Genomic DNA, 21,559 nt, shown 5'->3' with positions numbered 1-21,559 from the left:
AGCTTATTACGTCTTTTTTAAACTTAGAGACTTAATTTTTTTCGTAAAAGACAGACAGCTGCAGAAATGTCATCCTGATACACATGAGCTTGTTTTCAGCACCAAAAAATGCCATTACATGTTACTAAGATAATAAATCTACTTAACTGATAGTCAGCTGCAGGGCGTCCCTACAGCTCACCTAGCTGAGCGGGCGACCCATGAACAGGGGCTGTAGTCCCCGACACAGTGGTCGTAGGTTCAAATCCCGCTCACGACCCTTTGCTGCAGGTCTCCCCTCCTTCCTGTCTGTCTGTACTGCTCTAAATAAAGGCAAAAGCCCAAAAAATGCATTAAAAAAACCCCAAAACAAACTAACAGCTGCATTATTAATCAGGAGTAGCCACTCCTTATCGCCATAAAGCTATTTCCAAACGTCAACTCTTAACATTTACAGCGAAATCAGCTCTGATATTCGCAAAAACACCGTCTCTGTGACCTGCAGCTGCTTTACAATGAGTGAAAAGAAGTCATGAACCTCCACAGAAGTCTCTGTCATGATGAGTCTTTACCAGCTAAACCCCCACAATGCTCTCTGCTGCCAACATGACCTGCTCATAGTGACGCTTCCTCCGGTTGCTACCGTGTTAAATACGGTTCCAGGTACTACAGCGTGCATGACATTCTCCTTTTGCTTATAGGTTAATAGGACTTCAGTCGGTTAAATAATAAACTATTAATGATTCATTTCCCTCTAAGTCTTTGTGGCCTGCTGCGAGCTAAATGCCACTGTTCCCTCAGCTCACTGATCCACAGCAATCTGAACACGACTGAAACAACAATCACAAACCTACATCAACCAGGTGCTGCAGCTCATCAGCCACACATCTTATCACTGAACACATGTTTAACGGGTTAAATTATCCACAGCAGCTCATTGATTAATGATCGCCCTAATAAACACTAAACTAGGCCTTTACACATATTTTTTTTAAGTGGTAACGGAGCTGCAGCAGTGGATTAGTTGTGGGGAGAATCCTTGCTCAAGGGCACAACAGCAGCGGGGGGAGCGTGAAACATCCAGATGTGAGCGGCCGATAGGGGAAGTGGAGCGGGCTTTCCAGTCATAAGCAACCTTATCATGCAGCAATCACCCCAAACTCCCGGGAACTTCACTGTCAAGCGCAGTTTTTACACGGCTAATTAAAGCGTTACACAAAACAGCCGTGATTCTTTCTGCACATTAAAGTCCAGACATCTGCTGCTAGCCGTCCTTCTCCTGGTCGCACGTCAACAAAGATGCTCCGCGTGTCTCAAGTGCTTCTCTGTGTAATTGAACAACATGCGTTGACTTTATATGCGCGGATACGGAGCCAAATTATCGTCTCCATAAACAGTTTACGGCCACACTCGACTGGATGCACAAAGTTTATTATTAGCTGGCAGTTTTCTGTTTGGCAGGAAGGGGAGAGAGGGGAAAAATGCACAAAACAGTGGGAGTGGGAATAGCAACTTGACAGTCAGTCAGGGCAATTTATCATTCTGTCAAACTTCACTGAGTGCTGCAGCAGAACTATCTACAGAAATCCCTGCCCCCCCTCCTCCAGAACGGCTGAGCGCTGAGGAGAGCGAGGCCAAAAATTCAAACCTGCCATGTAGACATGTTTGTCACTTTATAGTTATTGCACCTGCTTGGCCTCCTGCCAGCGGAAGCCATTACTCCTGCCAAACACAAGCAGCCACAGCTTTGTGCTGCGGGTGTAATAATCGGCTTTTATTGATTTTACTACGATTCATCTGGTAAAATTCATGGTTTGAAACACTCACGACGCGTTAAGACTTGAAACTTAGAGCTGGAAACGTGTTGTGAGTAGCTCCTCTTACAGAAATGCAGATGCGTCTCTGTTGCATTAACAACTAAATCAAGCCGAGACGTCGCGGAGCCTCGGAGAGCTCGATGCACTGCGACTGCAGAAAATGTTCTCCATGCAAATCGACAAAACGCAGCAAATAAAAAAAAAAAAAGCCTCCTCGCCAATTTGCTGTTTGACGAAGCACAGTGACTGCACTTAGAGGACAAAAATGCTGCAGCAGATGGAAAAAAAAAACAAGTAAATTAACACATCTCCAAAATGAAGACACATCTGTACGTACGTCAGCATCAGAGAAGAACTGGTTTCATGTTGCAGAGCAGAGGGTAGGAGGGTCGGCTTCAACAACACTGGACTTACAACCACTGTCTTTAACAATATCCAAGGCTGACATGAACAATAGGTTAAAATTCATTATGCAATTGATAATTGATCATAACGACTGCTTTCCCAACCTCCAAGAAGCAAAATGCCTTTAATTCATGAATGGATTCATTTTATTTAACCCCTTCATCACAAAGTAACTTTGGCTTGAAATTCATGATCAGATGTGGTTTTGATTAATCACTCATACATTCTTAAGTAGACTTCACATCATTACACATCTGGTATCAATCAAAAGTAGACAAGTCGATGGTTAAATATACATCCGGAAGTTTACTCTTGTCATAAAGGTGTGAAAAAGTAAAGGCAAACTTCATAATTATCAGGGATACTCGGTCCTCGCCAGGATTTTTTTTACAGCGTACTGGGGGGAGTCGTCGCTGTCGTCGACCTGGGGCGTCTTAGCGAATGCTGCTAACGGTTAGCGGCGAATACGCTAGCGAGCAGCAGCGATGGTAGTGAAACTCCATCGACGCTTCTTGTTAAATATTTTCCCGTTACATATCCTCGAAAATAACGTATCGGCCCAATTTGCAGCAAATATTTTTTAAGGCAGCAGCATAACAGGCCGTTACTCTGTTATGACGCTCGCGAGAACCCTGTATGCAATTATTATTATTCTGACTATTTGTATAATTTATTTCATTTCAAATCGCTTGTTCACATACAGGGAATCCCACTGATAGACAATCAAAATGAATGTAGCAGAAACCAGATACCAGAGCCGCTATACCGGGCTGCAGGGTTGATGGGGTTCAGCTCTTCTTAGTGTTGCAATCTGTGTAAATTGAAATAAAAACTACACATTTACATATAAAAGTCCAAAACTGTGGAGTTAAACTGCCCACACGATAAAAATAGGAGAGATGATTATTCAAGTCAATGGTCCAAGAAAAAAATAAAAAAAAACGGTGCATATTTTACAGCACAGAGCAGATAAAGAAGCTTCTTTTCTCTTTATTGTGGCATCGTCGTGCGTCTTTGGCAGCAGCTTTGAATTCTCTGTAAACACCTGAAGTCCTGTGTTTGTCAGACGACGTTATGAAATCTGGGTTTTAGTTGCAGAGCAGCAGCTTGAAGCGATGCTGGTCGCTGTTTCGTTCTGCTGCTCGACAACAACATCGGCAGCTTCATGCGGAGTCCAGATGCATTAAAACACAGCTGATGTGAGCACAGAGAGCAGGAGAGAAGCTACAGACGTCAAGTTCCTGCTGCTGCTGTGATCTGACGTCCAAACCATCTTTCTGCTTTGTGATAATTCAAAATACTTCCAGCCTCTGAAAAGTCTTGGATTTGTCGTCATTTTTACATTTGTACAGGTCAGACTTTGCTGCAGCCGTCATTTTGTTTTCGCAGAGATACACCAAAAACAAACAAAACAAGTGTAATAAAAATGTTGACCTATTTTCAGACAGTCGTCCCATTAATGCCAGAATGATGCAACCAAGTAGTTCAGTTTGTCTTTGAGCAGATTACCAGCTACGTGTACGTCTGATCTGCTGTGACTTGCAGTTGTCCATATTTCCTCTATGTGCTGGCGTTCTTTGCATTTTCTTGATGCCAACCGACGAGTTGACTCATTAAAAGCAGCAGTGTGACTGTATTCCCTCCCTGCTGATAACGACATGATATTTACAGGCGTCATGAAACCATTACGGCCTCCGGTTCATGTTCGACCGTTTGACGGATCATTCGTAACGGAGATAAATATTTCCATATGCTGTAATTGCACATTCCCGTTGCCCGTGCAGCGGTCGGAGCAGGCCGCTCTGCATATCCAAGAGATTTATCGACAGGTAATTAGCCTATTACAGCCTTTCAGTTGTAGCACGTCCTTTAGACAAATCGCCGTTACTACAAGCGGCTCACAGATCCCATGGCAAATGGCTTCTTTTCTGATGTGCTGGGAGACACTCTGTGATTACATTTAGTCCCGGGCCCTTTCATTTGACCAGCATATCATTTCTTCCCTGGCATACTTCAAAGTGTGGACACTTCAAAGTGGAATGAGTGACTGCCACTCGGACTCTGAGGACGGCTCTTTTGATCATCTTCTGAAAACTCCCCTAACGCAATCAGGGCGAGCACGCCGGAGAGGAGGATTTGACAGCCATAAGATAAATGCAGTCATCCTCACAGCGATCAGATAAGCACAGCATGCTCTAATCCATTAATATGAAAATGAGGGAGGACCAGAAGTGGAGGGGTGGGGGCTCTGCAGCAACAGTTAAACGCTCTGGAACGAGTTTTCAAAGGAACCGTTCAGGGTTTAAAGCATTTAATGATGTGTGTGTGCGCCCGGACCAGCGGCCACATAAATAAATCACAGTGATAGCAATAAGGATATAGTCTGTCCACGCATCTGAAGTGATGGTTTACAAACTGAGCTCTGCTTGCAGGAATGTGAGCGGGAAATTCTTCTCACGATAAAAAAAAATAGAAGTTTAATTTAGGGCCTTGAGCGAGTCACAGAATGTTCTGGCTCTTAGAACAAACACAGGTTTAGTTCTTTAAACACTAATATCTTTAGTCACCTGAGAAACAGTATTATAATGAGAGAGACTGCCGAGGAGGACGTGTTTTATTAGTCAAAGACGTTCTTTAAGAAACGGCTTATTTTTTTAAATAACCTCCAGTGAATGATTCAGAAACAGGCTGTTGTAGGAATTATTGATTTCTCGTCTTTATCATTTTATATATTTTGGGTTTGTATCCCATCCAGTCACATGTCAACATGACAGATGTTATCATGAGGGACGAACCTCAACTTACAGAACGCCTGTGAGAGATGTGACTACATCAGTAGCGGCTCAATATATTTGTGTTGTAATAAATATTTTACTGTGAAGCCAGATGTTGAGTGGGGACGCATGCTATCTGTATACATGCAAACAAGTAAGTAGCTTATGTGGAGACGTTAATGAGTCACTGTTTTTCATTTTAATCCAGTGTTGTATTGAGTAAACAATGACGCCTGTTGAGCTGTTCTCTGTTCTGCAGGTAAAACCATAAAAAAAAAACAACAATACAAATCAACCGTCACCTGCCAATCCGTCTCTACCCTTCACATACGTGTTAACCTTTTCCACCTGGTTACATTCCCAGATGATCACCCAAGAACAAATCAAGTGCAACAGAAACACACTGGATTATAACAAGTACAGACGCACAAGCTGTCAAGCAAACAAAGACTAAAAACAAGAACAAAAACATCTGATCATCTCCTGACTTCCAGGTCTTATCAGAGGTGTCTGACTTAAGATTATTTAATGCCACTTACAGTCACGTTTGGTTGTTGTGGGGAGAATTCTGGGGTTTAGATCACAACAGCACAACAAGACTTCTGTAGCAGCTGAAGAAATTCCTCATCAGTTGTTTATGATTTAACTGATTAAAATGATGTTAATCGATAAGGGAGAAGAAGGTTGTGCATGTCAGAAGATGCATGTAGATGAGCTGTAGTACCTGGTTGTTCCACCAGGTGTCACTCAGGCTACAGTTCATGCTGGCAGCAGGGAGCATTGTGGGGGTTCAGCTAGCAACAGGACCATGACAGAGACTCTGAGGAGGTTCATGACCTCCGACCAACTGAGATCTTCCAGAACAATGTTCCTGTATCCAGTAGGATATGTAGATAGTAAAGAGGCACCATGACAGGAGTCTATGTGGTGGGTAATGACGTCCAACTACAGCTAAGACAAAGACTACGAGTGAATGATAAGTGTCCAGAGGGTTTTAATTTTCACCGTGTTATGTTCATGTTAATGATTACCGTAAACTCCAGACTATTGAGGCACTTGAATATAAGCCACACCCACTGAATTTAAAAAGAAAACTAGTTTTGTACATATATAAGCCGCACTTGTTCTCTCGTTGTCGCTCTCGTCACCTTCGTCTCGAGGCAAATTCGTAAAAATCCATAAATTAGCCGCATCATTGTTGAAGCCGCAGGGTTCAAAGCGTGTGAAAAAAGTAGCGCCTTATACTCCAGACATTACGGTAATCAATTTAAAAAGTGGGCGACTCAGAAAAAGGAAAATGTTCTAATCCTGACTTGACAGCTCTACCTTTCTAACTATCTAGACTTGAGGTGTTTCTGCTGCTGGTCCGACTTTGTAACACAACAAAACTACACAAAGTTGGACTTGTTCAGCTAGCTGTTGAAGAAGCATCCCTCCATCTGGTCGCGAATCCGTCCAACCACCTCCACTCCTCACTGCATCCCTTCGTCTTTCCATCTCTTCATCTGAAACCCAACTCTCACAGCTCTCTCCTCCTCACGCTACCACCTATTGATCCATTTTTTCCTCATTTCCGCTCTCCATTCATATAGTCATCATCCATTCATTAGCTCAGGTATGCGAGGGGGTGAAGTGGACTCACCTAATGGGGTTATGTGTCTCCAGGAAATGGTCGGCTCGGGTTTCCCGCTCGCCGTGCAGATGAGCGACACGTTGCTGCCTTCGTTTACCGTGATGTCGGACGAAATGTCGTATATCTTGGGAGGAACTGCGAAAAAAGAAAACACAGGAACGGGATTAGCATGTGAAGTTAGCGTACAAAGTTAGCTTAGAGAGAACAGGACGGTGGAAACAGGAAGCAGTGACCTGTGCTCCAGTTCTGAGTTTAGAAATACAGGTGATGCTTAAATATCACACAAAGTAGGTTGTGTTAGTCAGTGTGGAGTTGGTGCAGGTTAAGCAGGTGTTCAGAGAAGACAGCTTCCTGCTAAGAAGCATTAACAGGAGTCCTGATGCAAGAAAACAAGAGACGGGGTCATTACTTCTGTGTGTCACGACGCCTCAAGGGGTCTCATTTTGGTTTGACTCGCCAAAGAAACAAGAAGGTGCTGCTTTTAATTAACCCGCGACAAATAACTCGTACTTTTTTTCAACAAAGAAAGAGAGTAAGACGCTGCTCAGGCTGGCAGGCTAACTAGCTAAACAGGGACTTAATTAGCCAAACACTCCCGCTCACACGCTCATATTCTATCAGTGGTATTGACTTAGTCAGTTTGTTAAAACACCAACAACGACTTCAAGTTTCTTACATCACATCGCACACAGAGAACCTTGTCTCTTGTTCTACAGTCTGCAAATAAAAACAGTCACAGGAAAGATCCACATCTTTCAATCATTCATCAGATAAAAACATCAGAGAAAATGGCAACAGAGAGCATTGTAGCTAACATCGGGACCATGACAGAGAAAAATGTAGAGGTTACCAACCAGAGCTCAGGTATAGAACAAGTTAAGAGTTCACAGTTTAAAAATCGGCATAAGGAAAATGTTCTCTGTGTTTTACTCAGTCTGACAGGTGAATGGCCGAAAATCGTAAAATATTTGCATCCCCACCCTGATTGCACCTTTCCAGCCACATAGACCTGAGGTTAGACAGCTGCTTCGACTTCATCCATCCATCATCTCTACCCCTTAATCCTCACCAGGGTCATGGGGGGCTGGAGTCTATCCCAGCTGACTCAGGTTCACCTGGACAGGTAACCAGTCTATCACAGGGCTACACTTAAAGACAGACAACCAAGCACTCTCACATTCACACCTACGGACAATTTAGAATCACCAATTAACCTCAACATGTTTCTGGACTGTGGGAGGAAGCCGGAGAACCCGGAGTGAACCCACGTTACACTGGGAGACAATGGAGACTCCACGCAGGGTGTCCTCACCGGGATGCGAAACAGCAACCTTCTAGCTGCGAGGCGACGGTGCTAACCACTGAGCCACCTTGCAGCCCCATAAGGAAAATGTTCTCTGCATTTTTCTCAGTCTGAGAGGTGACCGATTAGGAAAAAGAAAATCTCTAAAAATTTGCATCCTGACCCCGATTGCACCTTTAAGCCAACTTGAGGTTATAAAACCTGAACTGAACGTAGAAATCTCTAGAAAATTCAGCTTCATGAGGCCACATGACGTCACAGCAGCGCTGAACTCTTTTAAAACGATTCAGACTTTGTGTTTGTGGTTCAAAACATCACGAGCAGCAATTAAACCGAACCCTTTAAAATCAACAGAAACAGGCGACGGTGGAAGCAGCCTGGACCTCGGGGGGGTTTGGACGCCGTCTATCATAAACCCAAGAAAGTCCCTAAGAAGAGTGTTTTTGATCAAATAAACAGCGAGTTTCTTCCCGTTGCTCATCAGCAGTCCCTACCGGACATCACTGACGATCATAATTGGCAAGTTTGTGGGCACTTAAATCCTCTCGGAGCTTTGATGTTAAAAGCTTCGGTATTTAAGCTGCTGAAAACACACATGCAGCCTCCCACAAAAGGCATTTAAACGCATTTAAATAAGCGCACGTGCAGGTACACGTGCGCGCGCACCCACACACCAGGGCTTATGAGACACTATTTTAATCTGCAAGATTTGAATCTCAGAAGGAGCTTTTCTGCAGTGGACTGTGCTGCACAGTAATGGATTCTCAGTCATCTGGGTCCAACTATTCTCCCCTCTGATCCCGCCTGATGCCGGCTGAAAAACCAACAAAAGAAAAGTTGATTCAACAATTTCCAGAGTTCCTCTTTAGAGCCACCAACACTTTCCAGAGTCACGTGGTCTCCTTTGTCATTGAACTCCGTCCTCTTTCGCTGCAGCCGCCCTCGTTTGTTCCTTCCTCGCCTGATTATCCGTCACAATGCAGAGCAAGCCGCCACCAGCGCGTAGCACGAGTTATGCTAATGTCTAGTTTGCACATTACACGTCGAATTTTCCCAAAAAAATGCACAATCTAGCAAAAGAAAAGCAGTAAAAGTCCGTTTTTATCCCTTCTTCTGATTTGTGGGATGGATCCTTTTACAAGCTTCACTGTAAAACTGTAAACTGATCGTTTATCACCAACACTGAGGCCAAAACGCGGCGCTTTCACCTGATTATACCTTCAAAGACCCGTTCCTTCACCTCGTTAAATGCATGATGGCAAGACACAGAATCCATTTCACTTATTAAGATAAAAACCTGTTGAGTTGTTATTTGACCACATCTGCTTCATATTTCTGTATTAATTGATTGTAAACTAAATTCCAGGTGTAACTTCATGAATTCGCCTCGCGTTTAGAGGCTTAAGTCGACATTCCTGAGAACAGTCGGATGGTTCAGGCTGAGCAAACACGACACAAAGGACGTCTCAAGGTGAGTTTCAAGTCTTTTACAAATAAATTCCACTGAAGCGATGAATCTGGAAACGTTTTCTGGTGCCACAGAAGAAGAAGTGGATTCATGTGTTCACTGCTGAGCCAACGAGTGAATAGGAATGATAGAAAAATATCTTAAAAGTCCTCCACTACACAAAGAAACACGAGCAAAAAGCCAAAACTACTAAAGAAAATCTATTCTGAGCGACTTTATTCATAAAACTATGTCGATTTAAAAGCTTGAGTTTGAAACACACCAACAAATCTGTGTGTGTGTGTGTGTGTGTGTGTGTTCATTTCTAACTCAACTTTTTATCGTTACTGGATCTAATAAACGGTGTAATTTTGGTATTTAGAGAAAAACAAACAAACAGACTTTGAACCAACCAGCAGGTTTTGCGGTTGAGGATTGAAAACAAGCATCCAGATAATAAGTAATAGCACTAAATGCGACCGTCTTCATCCTGAAGACCAGAACAACGCATGAAGACGATATTTAAGCTTCACTCCACTGGTGGAAGAAACACTGAAATCCAGAGTTTAAAAAAACAGCAACAAGGCAGATTAAAAACACTCCGAAGTTCAACTGAAGCAAAAGCAGACGTTTGTTTTTAGCAAAATGTGCTTAAACTATTAAAACAAAACCCCCAAATATATATATATATTATTATTTCTGTTTCAGTCACTGTAATGTGTAATATTTAATTTTCATTTTTCAGCTGTAGTATTTACTCACCATGTGTCATGTTGATTATTACCTCTGAATAATTACCAGCATTACCGTAATTCCCAGACTATAAGCCGCTACTTTTTCACACGCTTAAACAACGACGTGGCTAATTTATGGATTTTTACGAATTTGCCTCGAGACCAAAGTGACATTGAGAGACTAAGGATGTGTGTGATGAAGTAATTCTGAGGCTGTTCAACTCCGACACTGAAGAAGACAACTTTAGTGGTTTTAGTGCAGGAGGAAGATGAAGATAGCGATCAATGACTTTTCCTGGTAGGCTGCTGTAGTTTTTATTTTCTTAACCAGCTGTGTTACAGGCACTGTTCGGAAAAAAACATCTACGTATTTGTATGTTACCGGTATGTATTTAATTAAAAGTTTAAAAACATCTTTCTGTGTAAATATCTCATGTTACAACGTGGACACCTGCAGTTTATAGATGAGTGCGGCCTGTATATGTACAAAACAGGTTTTGTTTTTAAAGTCAGTGGGTGTGGCTTATATTCAGGTGCCTCAATAGTCCGGAAATTACGGTAATTTTACGGTAATTTTTACTGTTCTATTCTGGTCTTAGTTTTTATTATTATTATTATTATTTCAGGACTGTATCGTACTTTTATTGCTTTTCTGTCCTTTCAGCTGCATTTCTTGTTTTGTTTTTTTTTCCTTTTTGGAATTAACACATTTTTATTTGATCTTAAGTTTGTAAGTATGTGAGTTAAAATATTTTCCATCATTTTATTCAGAAATGCAGCATGAACCAGTTATTTAATGATTAAACACACTTTCTGTTGGTTGAACACTTTCCTCAGAACTCGCCTGAGCTCAGACGGATTGATGCAGACGTCATGTTTTACGGCGTATTTGCACATCGAGGGTAAATATCCTGCAGCCAGACGAACGGCGTCCGGCCTCACATCACTGAAGGAAAATAAAACCTGCATGAATCCCAAACGCTCAGCGAGTATTGACCGAGCCTCACACCAACAGACCCACGGCGACACGAAGCCGAAGCATCCTGGCTCTGGAGTTTTTTGTTTGGTGGGCGGTGGGGAGGGGAGGGGAGGGCGGCGTCGTCTCCGATCAGGAGATGTGGATCTAAATGAGATGAAAGTGGCGGACCTTCAGTGCAGAGGACCGCAGGCGGTGTTGAATCTGGGTTATTGCTTGTCAGACTCCTGTGTTTACTTGCTGCAGGACCCCAGTGTTGACACATCTCCTCAGTGTCTGATAGCACAAAATTGAAAATGTTGGGGTTGTCTACTGATCCTATCTGTGCTTGGCAGGGACTGAGAGCTTTTCAAAGGTTTAGATGAAGAACCCTCAGTTTTCCAGCTCCCAGCGACTGTAGCTCAGCTGCTGCACTGTATAACAGGCTGAGAATAACAGTCTGGAAACAGAATAAGAGATCAATAGGCAACAGTCAAACTTTAGAAAATATAATGTGAAAAACTTTCATCGCCGGTGGATCGAGGACGTCTGTGAACGGCTTTGTGTCTTTAAGATACGACACAGCCAGACGCCATCCAGCTGCAGGAAGGCTTCCTACTTTCTGCACCGCAAACCAAACGCTCTTCACTGCATTTATAACCTTTCTTCACAATTATTTTGGGTTATTTAAGGTTAAAGAATGGTGAAATATAGTAATGTTCAAAGAAAAAGAGAAAACTGAGAAAACAGCAGCAGCTATGTGTGAAACTGTTGATTCAAATGCATTAAATCGTAGTTTTATGGTCACACAAAGACGACGTACAGACTTTAGATTTACACATTATTTACAGTTTTGACCTTTTGTATGGTTGATATTTTAACTTTTTTCTGTGATTTTATGAGATATTATGTGTTATTGAACAAAAACAAGCAAAATATGTCAAAAGTTTTAAAAAAAATGTTTTGCCACTTTTATATCTTTAATTGAATTTTTTCTTTCATATAAGAGCAATTATCTGTAATAATAATTATTATTATAGTAATAATAACAATTGAAAAAATAAAAAATTAAAACATGTTCCGTCATCACAATATTTAAAAAAAAATAAAAAATATATCATTTGCAAAAATACAGATTTTTAATGTGAACATTATTTACAGTTTCGGCCTGTTTTTAAAGTTTTAAGGCTAAAATGTGATTTTTTTTTCTGTCATTTTACTAGATAATATTTGTAATTGAACAAAAACAGACAAAATATGTAAAACAATAATTTTTTAAAAAGTCTTACCAAGTGTCAATCCTTTAAAAAAAAAAAAAAGCTTAAAAAAACAATAAATAAAATTAAAATTAAAAAATTTAAAATCCTGATATAAATAAAGTAAAACATTTTCCATCATCACAATATTTCCAAAAAAAAAAATAATTTAAAAAAGATCATTTGTAAAAAAAAAAAAAAAAAAAAACATATTTTTGCTGTGGACATTATTTATTTTGTTTTGGGTTAACATGTCAATAAATACTTTATTTCTGTAATTTGACAAAACAGAGAAAATCTGTAAAATAACGGTGAAATTTAAAAAAATAATCACAGATCAAAACATGGTTAATGTTGTTTTTATTTATCTTCCACTTTGAGGAAACCAAAACCAGACACAGGCCTTTAAAAGTCCTGAACAGAGCTTAAATCAGTCTTAACTGTCAGAAAACGAGCAACTCAGCATCAGAAACGTCTCCACATTCGTTTCCTTCGACTCCAACTTTCCTCCAGTTTGCTGATAATCCGCCGTCACTACCAAGCATGAAGCGTTCATTGTGTGGTGAAGAGTGAAGGCGTGACTTTGGACAGACGATGATTCCACCATCTGTTGTTCCTCTTTTAGCAAAGAGAGAAAAGAAGCAAACCTCCTGAACAGGATCTCATAATCTCTGCTGCTGAGTGGGATTCTTGTTGCTAGGGGATCCTGGGGGAAACAGAAGCCTTGAAAGCCAGCGACGTCCATCAGCGCCGCTCGTGCTGCTGTTGGGCTCCGTCTTCTCCCCTCTCGGCGCCGCAACCTTCCCTCGGCGTGTTGTTTTCTTTAAGTGTTGATTCATTAACGCCGCCGTGATTGTCATGTTTGCCCATTCCTCTCTAATTCCCCCCCTCGGCCCTGCGGGAGGCCGAGCTGATCCGGTGGCATCATCTCCCCGCCTCGGCTGAATAAATGAGCCTCTAATGACGCCACCTTGAAGCGCTTACAGCTGCACTATCACCGTGCAGGGGTTTTCTACCCGGACCGGGTTCTGACAGGATCTCCACCATGACTTCTGCCACCAGATTGCTGGACCCCATTACCGGCTAAACCCGCTGCCATCAAGCCGGCCAATTAGAGCGCAGAGGGGAAGCCTGCACCCGTTTTTTTTTTTCCTTTCTAATGGACAGCAGGATGAGTCAGTGAGCAGAAGCCAGAGAGGAAAGTCATCCTTCATTTTCCGTGTGGAAACGGACGGCGGTTGTGCAGCCGCCCCGGGCTCGGTCCCACCAAACACAATACGACGTAATGGTTTACTGATCTGAGCGCAGATTCTCTTTAATCAGCAGCGAGCAGCACTTTGGAATTGGATTAGGGGCAGATTTGAGTTTTACTTTTCAGCTTTGCTTGATACGGCAACGGAATCCCTGAAAGATTTTTCAATAGCGCCTCGCCGTTCTAAAATTACTTACTCCAAAGTTTTCTGCGGGTTGTTGAGATAATGCAGATGGATTAGAAGTAACACAAACCACGTTTCCGGGGGTTTGAAACTGGATACGACGGTGTGCTTTACCCCTCCTGTAATGAGACGGCTCCAGCACACCTATTCCTGAAGGTTTTCTGCTGCTTTTCCCGCCTGCATGCGGCGACCAGAGCCGACTGCGGCCCGTTAATTAGGTGTCAGACGCGGGAACCAAACATAAACACTGACAGATTATATTACTCGACGGGATTACCTCCATTTGCAGTGTCAGGAAGCAGCCGCAGATAATTTGCAGCACTTAATTTTGCGAAAAGTTTATCCGAGCAGAAAGAAAAATCCGGTCGGTGTGAGATATGAACTCTCAGCGTTGGTGATGGAGCTCCAGAACCTCCGTCACAGATCGTCTGGAGACCCTCGGGCTCAGTCGGTTGACTTGTAACCCGTAAATCTTCCAAAGCACGTCTCATCGTGGATTAGTGATGCAAATTTAAAGCAATTTTCTGAACAGATAGTCGGCCATGTTGACGATCAGCGTTCAGTCCGTTGTTATGAAACGCAGCAGAGTTTCTCCGGAAGACGAAGGAAAACGATGAACACGACGTTTACTGGATCACTCAGAACCACAGCGAGTTTCACTGATATCATCTCACAGATATTCAGTGATCGGCCTTTTATTTCAGCCCAACATGCTGGACTGTAGCTGCACCGTCCACATAGACATAAGACATGAGACATAAACGAGCCAACTGGAACCAAACGAAGTGCCGACAAGAACCATTCTTAGTTCCACAAACAACGCGGTAGCAAGACGTTCTTTAAAAACAAACATTTCTGCTAATGGTTCCATAAAGACGCCCCAACAATGGTTCCATTAGGCCCCATAAATGGCCTTAGAAATAACTAAAGTGGTCTCTTTAAAGAACCATTTTTAGTTGCACAAACATTGTGGTAACAAGCGTTCTTCAAAAAAAATAATAATCTAAAAATGGTTGTTTAAAGAATCCATAAAGTCGCCCCAACAATGGTTCCATTATGCACCATCGATGATCTTAAACATAATAAAAGTAGTTTCTTAAAAGATCCATTTCTAGTTGCACAAACAAATTGGTAGTAAGACATTCTTCAGAAAACCATTTCTGCTAATGGTTCTTTAAACAGTGGTTCCATTAGGCACCATAAACAGCCTTAGAAATAACTAAAGTGGTCTCTTCACATTTTCAGGATAGCTCCTTGTGGATCCACCTGGTTCAGTGAAGAACCTCCTTTAAATGGTTCTTAAGTGTTTGTTTTTTCCAACACAAATTAATTTTTTTGAGTATTTTACATCAAATGATTGTGTGCAGATTTAAAACCAAACACAAAACCAGTGCCTGTGAGGAGAAACATGGAGGTTTAATATTAAATCAATGGGTAAATCCAAATGAAAAATCACCAAACGCTGAATGTCCCTGAAAGATAAATACACACTGATGTTGGGAAACATATTTAAACACTGAACTTCCATTATAATAAATTTAATATTCTGGGTTCTGGATTGTTGGTCGGACAGAACAGAATGTCACAGGAGGCCAACGTTGGATTCGAGAAATCACGATGGACACTTCTCACCGTATTGGACGATTAATTAAATAACTGAGAAAACAATCCGCAGATTAATCAATAATGACGATAATTGCTAGTTGCAGCTCTGATTTCACGCTACTACCTGCTGCCACACCAAATAACTAAACTGAAGAACCGTCAGTACTCTGAAGAACCAAACACTGTACGAGAAGAACCATCTTCCAGACCAGGGATCTCCAACTGTGGTCCTCATGAGCTACTGTCCTGCAGGTTTTAGACGTTACTACAACACACCGGACTCACATGAATGGATCAGACTTGTGTAGAACTTGACAACAAGCTGTTGGAGATCCATTCATGTGAGTCAGGTACGGAAACGTCTAAAACCTGCAGGACATTAGCTCACGAGGACCAGAGTTGGAGATCTCTGTTCTAAATAAAGAGGTTTATGGCACTTTGAGGAACCAGAGCGCCTCCTGAGGAACATTTTAGAACCATTATTTTTCTGAGCATATGAATGCTAATCCGATGTAGTGCAGACGTCATTAACGGCTACAGAAGTCTGTCACGGTGTTAGCTAAACCTGCACACAAACACTGAGAACCACCGCGTCACTAAACAACAATCCAAATGCAAACACCTGAAATAAAAATCACAAAATAACTCATGTAACTTGGATTTGAACTGGGCTGCAAGGTGGCTCAGTGGTTAGCACTGTCGCCTCGCAGCTAGAAGGTCACCGGTTTGCGTCCCAGTGATCTTTCTGTGTGGAGTCTCCATGTTCTCCGTGGGTTCTCTCCGGGTTCTCCGGCTTCCTCCCACACAGTCCAGAAACATGTTGAGGTTAATTGGTGATTCTAAATCAGCTGGGATAGGCTCCGCCCCCCCGTGACCCCAGTGAGGATTAAGGTGTAGAGATGATGGATGGATTTGAACGTCAACATTCCCGTGATTCTCTGCCCGTCAGCTGACCGACTTGTTCTACAGGAAGCTGATTCCCGTACATGCACGACCTTCATTCTCTGGCCTTATTGTTTCATATTGTTTTATTGGTTAAATTATTAAAGCCAATTAATGGATTGATCTCCAACGAGCCTGTAATGGACGTCGTGCGTCTTCCTGATGCTCTCAAACAAATAACACGACGCACTCGACTGCAGCCCATAAACTTTGAAAGTCACTCTGGTTTTACCTCCGATATGAGCTGCTGCTGCTCTCGTAGCATTATTAAACATATCAATCTCAATCATTTCCAGCAGAAAAACACACACACACACACACACACACACACGCACACACTCGAGCGTACGCCAATAATAAAAAGCAATAAAAATGTTCAGGAAAAGGGATGTTTTCTTTTTCTTTCCATCTCTTCGAGCCCAGCAGCGACGGAGGAGCCGGACTAAGTGCTGGAGACGCAGGGCCAAGACATAAAACCTCATCAGCCCTTATTGCCTGTCTGTTTCTGGCAACTCTTCATATTCTAAGATCTCCTCGTGGCTAAGACGTCGGGGCGGGTTCATAAAGGATTGAGATGTGAGGAGTTGTAGCAGACAGCAAATGGCTAAAGACATAAATAGATTCCTGGCAAGCGCACATTAGCTGATGAACATTATTCCATAATGGTGTCATTACGTGTGATGAATCCAGTGATTTACCCTATTAATGTACTGCAGGAAGCCGCCCGAGGGGCCGCCGGTGACGGAGGGCTGGTACAGTAGGATGATGAACGGAGCAGCTGCTTTGGGCTGAGGACGTCGAGACAAACATGCGTCGAGATCTTTGTGTAGTGTAGGCGTGACCCAGTTGTTGTTGTTGCGCTTCACCTCGCTGCGTCGCTGTGAACGCACCTGGCGCCGATCCGTACAGTACCATCCATGCCCATTACATCGACCCCGGAGTTATATTTTTCTCTCCATTTATTTCAGTGGCCCACTTTCTTCGCTTCGAGGCAGCATTCCTGCAGAAATGACCCCAATACCTGGGCAACAACAAGGCGAGGTGATGATAGAGGAAACATCGGACGGTTCCTCAAAGCGTTCCTAGATGTTTGCCGGGAGTCACGGCGGGAACAATCTCCAGCATGTCTTTGTTGTCTGGAGGGCTTATTAGTCGTCTGAGAGTCGTTATTTTGGCAGAAATCGAGCCGATCGGCCTGATAAAGCGTGAAGAAGAAGAGAAAAAAAGAGAAGCAAGCTTTCAGAAATCTCGCCGGTTTTTGTTCGACTCGTAATTAAGCGTCAGTTTATGATAATATTTCTGTCATGACCTAATGGTGCAAAAATAACGCGCTTCCGCAAATGTCACGGCCGGCACATGTGATGAGTAATTGCCGATGAGGTTAACGATGCACAAAGCGTGATTACGGAGAGCTTGTTACCAATTTCATGCACTTGTGGGGAATTCACGAATTAAGAGGAAATCAATTGATGAAAATGAACTTTTGGAAATACCTTGTGAGAGGCAATTAATCTTCAATGGGAGAGCTGCACTGGGCATGTAATTCAAAGATAAGCTATCTCGTTTATTCACGCTAATCAGCGTCGTTCAGCCGCACCGTCTTGCTTATAAACAAAAAATTCCTCCACGCGGGACGCTCGCTTTCAGCTCTCGAGGACGATCGCTGGTTTTTTCAATTAGCGGCGCGGCGCCGGAGCGTCTTCGATGCGCCGCCGATCGTTCAGGAGGAATATCAGCCGGTGACCACGCCGCCGTTGCTATGACGATCTGATCTGAGGACACCAAGCTCCGTCTCCATCTGTCACCGGGCCTTGATGCGGCGCCGAGAGGTCAGAGTTGGGACTTCAGAACTCGGGTCGTGATTAATGGGGAGAGAGACGCCGGCAGCTGGTGGAGACACAGTTCAGCCAGTCGGAGGGAAGAGATGTGATCTTCACTGGACCTCTGCTCGCCGCCCGACGCAACCAGGAGACCAGAAGCTCTCAGTGCTGGTAGCAGGATTTATACGTTTATATCATCCAACAAAACTCACTCGTTTGTTTATTACAACACGGTCGTTGATCCTCAGGCTGCACTGTAAAAAATAATTTTGTTTATTAACTGTGATCATTTAAATAACGAAAGAAATGTTTAGAAAATCAGTTTAATAAGTGATAAAACCACCAGAACGTGTGTAAATGTGGAAAACACAAGTTTATTTAAAGGTTTTAATGGCAATTTATTCTCTTTTTTGTTTTTTTGAACAATTTACTGTTTGTTTACATATTGTCCCTGTTTTGTTAAATACATATAACAGATTGCTAAAATTAACAAAAAAATAAAAAAAAATTACGTTAACCGCAAACTCACACACATGTAAATAAACATTAACTCCCATAAAATGACAATAATTTGAACTCTATTCAACTGTATCAACAAATACAGTGTTTATATAATAGACACTTGGCAGAATTTAAAGAAAAAATATTATAAAATGTGAAAAAAAATATTTTTTTAAACCAAAAAAATATTGATTTACATGTTAACTATCAAAAAGAAAAGTGAAATAAAACCATTATTACCAAAAACTTGAAAAGTTTGATAGTAAATTTAATTATTTTACTATTTTACTTATTTAACAAAATATATATAATTATTATTTTTTTTTAAACAGCCATTATTTGAAAAAAAAAGTTCTGTTTATTAAGAACTGAAAACTGTTTATTCTATTATTTATGGCTATTTTCAATGTTTTGTTAAGTTACAGAATAAACATTCACATCATTTTATTTTATTTCTTTTTATGGCAATCTGTCCATTCGCAAATTTATGAACCTATTTTACTGATTAAATCAACAAAAACAAATTATTCTACAGATATTTGCTGGTATCTCCACAGCTGTTCCACCGTGTATCCTATTTTCACAGCTCCTTCTGCTCTCGTCCTTTATAAATGCTGATGATGCTCCTGCGTTTGGCGTCCTCGTCTCCAGAGGTGGATCGCTGACATTTAGTCTGAAGCCCAAAACAAAAACAAGACGCCACAAAAACAGTCACAACATCTGGAGATCTGATCGGCTGCAGCATCGTTTGGTTTAAGGTGAGGATCAAACACCGTCTACGGCTAAACATCCATCTGCTGTGGTGAGGCCTGGTTCTGGGCTCACTGTTGGAGGTTCCACCTCCTGCCTCAGCCTTTGGGCAAAACGCTGAAGCTCCTCCTGACGCCATTCGAGCGTAGAAACACCAGAAAACGCAGCGTAAGTACAAATCCACTTAGCGTTTAATTTAAAGTCCGACCGTGTCAGAAGGAAACGGAACACAAAGAGCTTTTTTATCTGCAGCCTTGTGAATCTTAAAACGTATAGAATATCCACTCAAACAGAACCAGCATTTGCATTTTCACAGATAGTGTTTTTGAGACCGCCGGAGAATGAAGTCTAAGAGATGTGGAAGCGCCGCCGCCGCGTACGCCGGGTAGTCGTCTTCCTTTTTCATTCAAAGGACTTTTTATCCACTTAAGTATCACCGTAATGTACAGAATTTAAAAGTAAGTCAAGTTTTTACTGTTTTTTTCTTCATGAACATTAAACAGGCAGCCTGTATCTCCGAAAAACTAACAGGAGACAAAGAAAGAAGGGGGTGGGCTGTGGACAGGGGAATCTAAGGCTACTCAGTAGTCGAGGGTCTTTCAAAGAAATCCAGAAAAGGACGCCACAATGTATAGAAACTGTTTCTGAACCATGTACACCTGATTCTTTCCAAATCCATACAGGACGTCACGTCTTCTAACCGTTGGGAACGTGAAGGCGATGAGGAGTCCGTCCATTTGAGCTAAACAGCTCGTCTGGTCGATAAAAATGAACATTTAAAGACTTTTAACTAAGAGTTTGACGAGTTAAGGTCCCAAAATAGCACTGAGTGGATCTGGTTTGATCTGATGCAGTAGGACTTTATAAAAAATGGAATTCCAAAAGTTTAGCGATAACAGACAGGACCACATGAAGCAAAGCACCAGCTGCACTTCCACACTTTCCACAGGTTGGGTCAACATCTGGGTGAAGGCGAAACCTTCCTTCAGATGGTCGTCTTTGGGCCTCTGGAGGAGGAACGCGCCTCGGCCCGACTCTGTAGCCTCCCCTGAAATATTCCCACTCCGGTCGGGTCACGTGGAGCGAGAGGATATCCAGAAAGAGCAGCGGATTGTTGAGGAACAAAGACGTTTTGAGGAATGAACACACTCCTGCTTTGTTTGTCTCCCTCCGTCCTGATTTATTTCTCTCATTGGTGACTCATATAAGTCCATGATAAATAGCAGCGGCTGCCAAACGATTCAAGGTTCAAGTGCTGAAGAGGATTAGTGATTATTCTGTGTGTGTGTGTGTGTGTGTGTGTGTGTGTGTGTGTGTGTGTGTAGAGCGTGCACGCCCACACACACACACACACACACACACACACACACACACACACACACGCTGGGGGTGTTTGCATGCGCCACGTGCACGCCTGTTTGTGCACGTCAGCTGCCACATTCGCTCAGTGATGGAGCCTCGTATCGACTGCCGGGAGAAGACTTGGACCAAACAGCACGAAGGTAAAACGAGGCGATCCGCAGCCGCCGAGGACTCTGCAAAGGCCAAAGTCATGAATATTCAGCAAAACGCTCGTTATTAAAAACCCCGGGCTCCTCTCAGAATACAGATATCAGCCGTTTGTTTACGGCGTCGCTCCGGATAGCCACGCTCACGCCGAACATTTTAAATATTAAAGCGTGATTTGTTTTTGTTTCTGTCTTTGGTAATGAACGCCGTGTCAGGACGCCGATTCTGCAGATAAAGACGAAGAGCATCAGGATGCAGGACGACGTCCGGCTACGAGGCCCAGAGATGGACTCACCGGTACAGCAGAGATACACCACATTTCATTATCTAAGAAAACTCAGGGTCAAAACTCAGGATTCATGACAGCTGAACATCAAGTTAGATAATGCTGCCTTAAAAAAACAACAACAAAAAAACAGGTTTAACTATTTAATTTACAGTTAATTTACAGATTTGTTAAATAACAGAACTGTTCATGAATCCACATAACCTCAGAAATCTGTATTTTTACAAAATAATATTTTTTTAATGGTTAGGAGTAAAATTCTACATTTTTGAATCGTATTTCTTTCAGCAAAAAAAATATATCTATATTTTATTTTCAAAGACATTTACCTTTAATTGGAAAATATATATAATAAATACTGAAATGTATATACATATATTTTTTTATTTTTTTATTTTTTCACATAT

General features: G+C 42.2%; 1 protein-coding gene across 1 annotated transcript in view; it reads right to left on the bottom strand.

Moving 5' to 3' along the window:
* Positions 1-21,559, bottom strand: part of negr1 (neuronal growth regulator 1) — a 173,752-nt gene that overhangs the window by 119,322 nt on the left and 32,871 nt on the right. The window contains exon 4 of the mRNA XM_008297223.1: positions 6,618-6,743. Coding sequence (XP_008295445.1) covers positions 6,618-6,743 — 126 coding nt within the window. The remainder of the gene's footprint in view (positions 1-6,617; positions 6,744-21,559) is intronic.

The sequence above is a fragment of the Stegastes partitus genome, unplaced genomic scaffold (genome assembly GCF_000690725.1).
Source record: "Stegastes partitus isolate 25-593 unplaced genomic scaffold, Stegastes_partitus-1.0.2 Scaffold1200, whole genome shotgun sequence".
NCBI lineage: Eukaryota > Metazoa > Chordata > Actinopteri > Pomacentridae > Stegastes > Stegastes partitus.
The sequence above is the reverse complement of the archived record's forward strand: the minus strand, read 5'-3'. Positions and strand labels throughout refer to the sequence as shown.